Here is a 7,382-nt window from a genome sequence, read left to right on the forward strand (position 1 = left end):
TTGCTTTTCTTCAGCCAATGGAAAATTAGGCTTTTGCCAAAGCCTGTGAGGAATAGGGCCACGACATCTTCACCAAAAAAATAAAATATCTTAAACTGACTTTAAGTGCTCAATATCTGGGAGAAATCCAGACTGAGCACTGGAGGGAGATGAGAATCAGGCAGAATTGAGCTGAACAAATGAAACATCCAAGAATTATGTTGAATTATTTAAGGGAGACAAACATCATAAAAATGTAAAAACAAATTCTGTGCAATGATTTATCTCCAAAAGATTTTATTATTGACCGCACAAATTATTCTTTACAGTTAAAACAAATGTAATAAAATAGTTTAGTTAGACGCCTTGTGATCCAAAATAAAAAAAAAACTGAAGTCAAAGTGAAATCATTACCAGACATACAAAATAAGACGTCCTTCATAAACTGTTTAAGGTGTACAAAGCTGCATTAAAATATAAATCATGATTAACATATTATTAGTTTCTTCTGAGTCACATTCAGAATCAAAAAGTGTTTCTATGCACCATAAAGATTCAGGTAAAGTATTAACTGCATGTACACTGAGATTTTACAAAAGGTGAAGACAACCAAGGCGTTGGAGTTACTGCAGTATTATCAGTTTTATCGTTCCTCTTCCTTCATGTTGGTGACTCGAGGATTTCAGGCGAAGCTCAGAGCTGCTGCTTCATCGTGTACAAACATCATCATTGCACTACAAGAGAGGGCACAAAAAAGGAAACAAATAATGAGATTTACATTTACAACCTTTACTTAAAGAGTTTTTTGCAAAATAAATTAGAAGACAACATATTTTATACACAAATGTTAATGTTTTTTTTCAGTAGGCAAGAACTGCTAGTTTGTTTTGTGTCATTTTTGTTTTACATTTGAATAAGGACTTAAATATATGAGCATTTCTAAAAATTCATTGGAAAATGTGTGAAAATATTTTTCTTTGTGAAGCTAAACGTAGCCAGAGATGAACTTATATAAGCCTAGACAATTTACATTTGGGACTTGTTACCCAATCATTCAGTTTTTCCTACTATTACTGTAATTGCTCAAATAACCAGTTTTTAAATATATTTAATGAGTAATGGATCTTGCTTTCTTCACCAGTTAGTTTGGTGCCTTTCAGGACAAATCTGGATGTAATCTCATAAGATGCTTTGGATTGGCTAAAGACAAACGTAATTTACTCCTTATCAGCACAAGAAGCTTGTTTCTGTCTTTATTCTTATGCAGAATAATGTTTATTACATATATAAATAATAGTGGTGGTCTGGACTGTACAACATTGGGTAGACAAACTTTGATGGTTACAAATTTGTAGCATATATTTATAAGAAGTGAGAAAACCAGTGAGTATAACCTAGCTTCTCAATGTTGTAAAATGTTATTTTCTGAAGGAAGAAATTAAACCACTTATGTTTAATGTTTCTAAAGGTGAGAGGAAGGTACATCCTGAGCAAAGGCAGCATCTTCAGCTCTGTCTGAATCTCCTCCCAAACTCAAAACAGTTGTAGCTTGTGACTTGCTCTGGTTCCAGACACATAATGACCCCTGAGAGGAAACAAGGTCTATTCTGTTCCCAGTGACATCTGTTAGTCGTCAGACAGGTCATGAGGGTACGCTGCTGCAGCCCTACATGGGGGCTTTTGTTGGAAACAGGCAGCAGAGCCAGGAAGCAAAATGGCCGAAGTAAACGTGGTGAATTTATGTGGCATATCAAAATATCCAATGATCACAGGACAATCTCCATAAAAGCTCTGGACCTGAGGAGTGAGCTCAGTGATCCAGAGCGATTACAACAAAACACAGAAGATGCTTTTCAGATATAATTTCTATTTCACGGCACATTAGACATCGACATCACAGACCCACAATCGATAACGTGGATCATTCTGTGAACTGCAGGATTCAGACGCTTGTGGTTTTGTAACTGCGGTCGGATTAACAAATATTTGCACCCCAGCAGATTTCTGTTCCTGCTTTTCTGTCACATTTCTACTTATCAAATGAAATTTAACACAAAGATGAACAGAAAAACATCAGTTCATGTCAGTTCGTTTCTCTTTTTTTTTGATGATTTCATGTATTGAGGAAAAAAACAATGTAAGTGTAAAATGTAAAATGCAACTCTCTTTGGAGCTGTGTGATAACTTCGGAGGGTCCATAACCAATTCCTCTTTGCAGACTTTTTTCAGCAGGTGACGTCCAGGACGCAGGGTCTCGACACGATTCAAGTCCAAACTTTGACTAGGCCACTCCAAAACCTTCCTTTAGTTTGTTTTTGAGCGATCCAGATGTGGACATTGTAACTATATTTCTTTTATAAAGATAACAATGAAAGTTAATAACAAAAGCATTATTCTAGAGTCCTAAATTTGCTGACCAGTAACTAAGAACTCCCAAAATCAATTTTTTTATAAGCAAATAAAGTGATCTGATGTTGTTTTAAAGTCACATTTTAAAATAAAAAGTCAAAATTCTCCCAAGACAAAATTAAAAAATTTCTGATAATTTCTACGGCATACAAGTTCAATTTACAAGTCCAGTCTGTCTTTCTGATAGAATAAATATCAATTCAGATGCTCCTGCAATATCACTACCAGAGGTGGGCAGAGCATCCATAAATTTAACTCAGCACTACTTCTACATATTTTTACCCAAGTAAAAGTAAAAAGTAGCCATCCAAGAAATTACTCCAGAGTAGAACAGTATTTATTTTATGAGTTTTGTTTTGGGTCTTTGTGGCTGTTTTTATGTTATCCTGCTGGTCTGGTGAGACCTTTTCTTGTGATTTTAAGAACAGAGTTCATCACTTCAGTGTAAAAGCTTTCCAGGTCCTGACAGACCACTAAGACGAACTAATAGGTGTGAAATTGCCTGTGAAGAGAAATCTCAGCTGCATCAGTATCTGCTGACGTAAGAGAGTCACACACTTTCCCCTCTTTTCTTTTTAACCGTTTAGTCATACTATGTCAGTTTAACAAATGAAAAGGCCTTACCACTGGCTTCTGCCCGGCTTTTACTGTGGCTGAGATACCAAGAGCCGTGGAGATGTCATCCAGAGGCACAAAGTCTCCCGGTGAATCCTGGATGAAGTGGAGCAACACCTTTTCTCCACCTTAACAGCAGAAAATAGAAAAAGATTATGCATTTTTTAGGTTATTAAAATATTAAGAAGCACAGATTTCATGCTGAGTATTTGGGAGAAATAATATGAGCATATAGTCACAGCAACAGACACAAAGAAATCACCATCAAAGATACATAAACCTAGCAGAAAAAGAAACTTCGATTTTTCTTTTCTAAGAAATAAATGACCCAACAAATTAATATTTTATAATTTATTTATGTCTATTCATTTTATTGCTTGTTTGATAGGAACAGATACAAGACCCATAGATCAATGCCCGCATTGCAGTTTTTATAGCCATTGCTATGGGACAGTTATAGAAGGATCTTTAACTGTTGATTTAAATGAAAAGTTAGCATCAACAGTAAAATTATTTAAAAAGAAAACAAAAACCAATGTATTTAAAACTACAATTACAACATTTAAAAATGAATCCTGTTCTGGTTCATCACCAGCCACTTCTTAAGCCCTGAAATGAACATTTTAATGTTAGTTATGGTCTTAAAATCAGATGATAATAGTGCTAAACTTTACAAAACCTGTAATATAAGGCAAGTCCAAAGGTTTTCCTGCAAAATGGTATTTTACAGTCATGATTCGTGATGCTTTTAGTGACTCTGGTGCTGTTTTCTCTCAACAAATGTAAAATGGTTCAGGTGCTACATGCTTAATGCATTTAGCACCTTTAGAACATAAAAACATTATTCCTGTATGTTTTTATGTTCTAACATATCACCATATACTGGTAGCATCCCATCATTTGGTGAGAAGCTGGACTGTTTCCATAAAGGAGCTTTGGTGGAACAAAGACAAAATTGTACAGCTGCGCAGGACAGAATGACCTGCGATTTAAACTCCTTTCCGTCAGGGCAAGCCGCCCTGCAGCTCCGTAAAAGAGAGTATCAGTAAATAAACCGAGAGGAGTGGTGCAGCAGTCATCTATTTTTGGCCCCTAGTGTTTATCCTGACAATGAAAATGATCTGAGTCAACAGCAAAATTATGTGTTTCTCTTGTTTAAAAGGGCTTTTGCTCACCATTTTTATAAGTAGGAGATGTTATTTATTTGTATCTGCGATTTTAACAGACAAACGTCAGCACTTTATGTGGAATTACAAATGAGTTTCTTTAAAACTATACAAGATGTAACAATGATTTAGAAACAAGAAATGAAGGTAGTTTTCCTACTGAGCACTAATGGATAAAAAAATATGATGCACTACTGCCCTCTAGAGGACAGATGGCAAAAGTGCATTTCCAAAGTTTTACGTGACCGACTGTAAATCACAGGGTAAACTTCTCCTGTATCAGTGTTAACCTGTACAGTGACCATCAGCTCTTTTGAGTGAAATCTCTGCTTTATTTTCACGTATGCATGAAGATTATACCTTTTGTCACAATGATCAAGCCCCCACTCTGCATCAGATCTCCTTTAAAGTTTCCCTGGATTCCTGCAGCGCCAGCCTGGAGGAAGCAAAACACGGTCAGAAAAAGTTAATATAACGGCATACTATCTTATATCTAATGACTATAGTATGAATAACATGAGCTCTAAAGAATAGCAGACAACTGAATTTGTATTTTCCTTTTTTTCTCTAGCAGTAAAATAAATATGAATAGACCTACCTTTGAAGATATATCTCTCACTTTCTTCCCTAAAGCAGCAGGAAGCACATTTAAAGCTGTGTACCTGGAAGAGTAAACAGATACAAACTCTCAGTTGATCAGCAAATTGCCGAATCTAATTATAGTTTACAACGCCTGCACTTAAAGTGGTTTAATAAAGCGTTAACTTTATACATACAAATACAAATAACATCTTCCAGAATGTTTTACTTATGGAAAAAAAAAGGAAAATCAATTATCCTTACATGTTAGCTGCTACGTCATGTTGTTTTGAAAATGTACACATAAAATCTAAATAGAATACGTTGAAGTTTGAAGTTGTGACGTGATTAAAACATTTGCAGGGCACTGTAGAGTCTAAGATAAAGATTCTAAGAAATTCAACCAGATTATACTGCAGTTAGTGTCACAGGTTTAGAAATAAAAATGGTATTTTCATTGATCTAAACATGGACTTTATGTGCTCACCGTTTGAATCCCAAATCCTTGTAACAATTCTTTTCTTCATCCACATAAATGGCTGAAATAGAAGGTGACAGATGGTGTTTTATACTATTTATGCACCAGGAGTGGCTGTAAAAAACAAAGGAGTCAATAAAAGTGCCTGTATGCCCCCGTGACACCCACAGGGATTTGTGTGTTACAAAAGAGGGCATTAAGGTTACAATGATGGCTTCAGCCTGGAAATGATGCAAGTATCTCTGACCTCGGCTTATATGTGGCCATATTTGATCTCACATGCAGATTTAATTTTATCATTTGGGGCCATATTTGCATGATGTGAGTAAGTGGTGCTTACAGCCTTTAAAAAACCCTCCTTCCTTGAACTCCTGGAGCCCAAGCTCCTCTGGTCCGACTCCCACCAGGGAGACCCCGTTGGCCCGGAGGTAAGGCTCCAGCTTGCTGATCTCTGACGCCATCCATCGGCACACCTGGCAGCCGAACCTGCGCAGAAAGAACACAACCACAGGCTGGTCCTGCCACAGAGACTGGAGCTCCACTTTCTGAAACACAGGGAGGAAAATTAAACCCCAAAATGAAATGAATGGGAAGCAGGTGAGAGTATTTGGTAAACTGGTTGATGAATTCGATTCTCAGTGATTTAAACACGGTCATTTGCATCAAATCATCATTATGTCACAGCAAATTCTGCTTATGCAAAGCAAAAGCAAACCTACAACTGTTTCATCTCCTTTAAATGTTAAATTCAAGGAAACAGTGAACATAACAATGACAAAAGTTACAGAATTAATAATAATAATAATAATAATAATAATAATAATAATAATAATAATAATAAACATCTAATTAGACAGATATAATAGAGAAAAAACCTTCAGCTTTAAACAGAGCCCACTCGGTCAGCTCACCTCTCCAGTGTCAGCGCTCTTCAGTAAGTTCTTCCCGACTTTAGCCAGATCGATTTTAGCCATTTTTCCACGGCTTTACCCGCACAGACTTTACAACAAAACCGGTTTAATGTGAAAATCCACGAGAAGTGGACACCAGCGTGTAGTCTGTAAACACTTCTTGCCCCCACTACACTCTGACAGCAGTTGCGAAACACCTTCTTCCTGAAACGCCTACAAAATCTTAGCATCCAATGAAACTCAAGTGATTCTCAACGTTCAACCAATCGGAAAGCGTGTTGAACTGTCCGAAGGCGGGGCTTGGTGACGACAGATTTCGTTACGTGATTTCTTTACAATTATGCGTGTTTTGCTGTGGGTTCTGTTTTTACATGGTTGTTTTATTTTTACTCAAGATACGTATCAGTACAGATGTTATTCATAACTGCAGACTATAGATTATAGTTTAAACTTTAACTCTTGAGCAAATATTTTTTAAAAATCACCTTTTCATATCGCAGATTGCATAAGGTTTATTACAGGTGGGCTCAAAGGTGATGGGTTTTTACTGCCTGGCCTTTGTTACATGCTCTAGTTAAACAAGATGTACATTTTATGACCTCTTTACATGTTTGTCCTACTTGAGATCGTTTGGTAACAACACATGTTTGATCATCAAAGATGGAGGAAAGAGATAAACTCTAAATATTGCTGCCACTTTGGTTTGCAGTTTTCCTTTTTTTAATATAGAATAAAGATAATACCTGTGATACATGTGATTTCCTTCAAAATAAAACCAAAAACAACAATAATAATCATTATTATTATTATTATTATTATTATTATTATTATTATTATTATTATTATTATTATTATTATTAAAGAAGTTCAGAGTGGACTCTCTTTTTATGTTACAAGTCACTTAACTTAAACATCAATAACTTTTTACTGCAGATAAAAAGGCAAACATTCTGCTTCATATTCACAGTTTCATAATCACATATTAGAAAGACTTTACTTATTACTAATTGCCAGTAATAAATAATTTTATTTAGCAACCTAACTTCTAAAATCAAAACAATAAAACATCTGGTTCATTTCAGATTCAGGTGAAGCTTCATTATTGCTTTTCACACTTACACAGCAATTTGTTTTTTAATTAAAGTTTTACAGTAAGAAGCTTTGATTTTATTCTTTAAAAGAAAAATCAATTAGCATGTCTGGTCCATGTGTCATTTCTTAACCTGCCTTAGCAGTTCTTTCTAC

The 7,382-nt window shown here is 35.6% G+C and overlaps 1 protein-coding gene across 1 annotated transcript; it reads right to left on the reverse strand.

The window, feature by feature from the left end:
* Nucleotides 1–259: 259 nt before the first annotated feature.
* prxl2b (peroxiredoxin like 2B) lies at nucleotides 260–6,335 on the reverse strand. Its single transcript, XM_015000749.2, has 7 exons — nucleotides 6,138–6,335; nucleotides 5,567–5,771; nucleotides 5,236–5,287; nucleotides 4,768–4,831; nucleotides 4,530–4,605; nucleotides 3,013–3,131; nucleotides 260–713 (listed from the first exon to the last, which is right to left on the reverse strand). The coding sequence occupies exons 1-7, from the start codon at nucleotides 6,198–6,200 to the stop codon at nucleotides 687–689; spliced, it is 606 nt and encodes a 201-aa protein (XP_014856235.1). The 5' UTR covers nucleotides 6,201–6,335; the 3' UTR covers nucleotides 260–686.
* Nucleotides 6,336–7,382: the final 1,047 nt, after the last annotated feature.

This window comes from Poecilia mexicana, unplaced genomic scaffold (genome assembly GCF_051168715.1).
Source record: "Poecilia mexicana isolate PSO_F unplaced genomic scaffold, ASM5116871v1 scaffold_5, whole genome shotgun sequence".
NCBI classification, from domain to species: domain Eukaryota; kingdom Metazoa; phylum Chordata; class Actinopteri; order Cyprinodontiformes; family Poeciliidae; genus Poecilia; species Poecilia mexicana.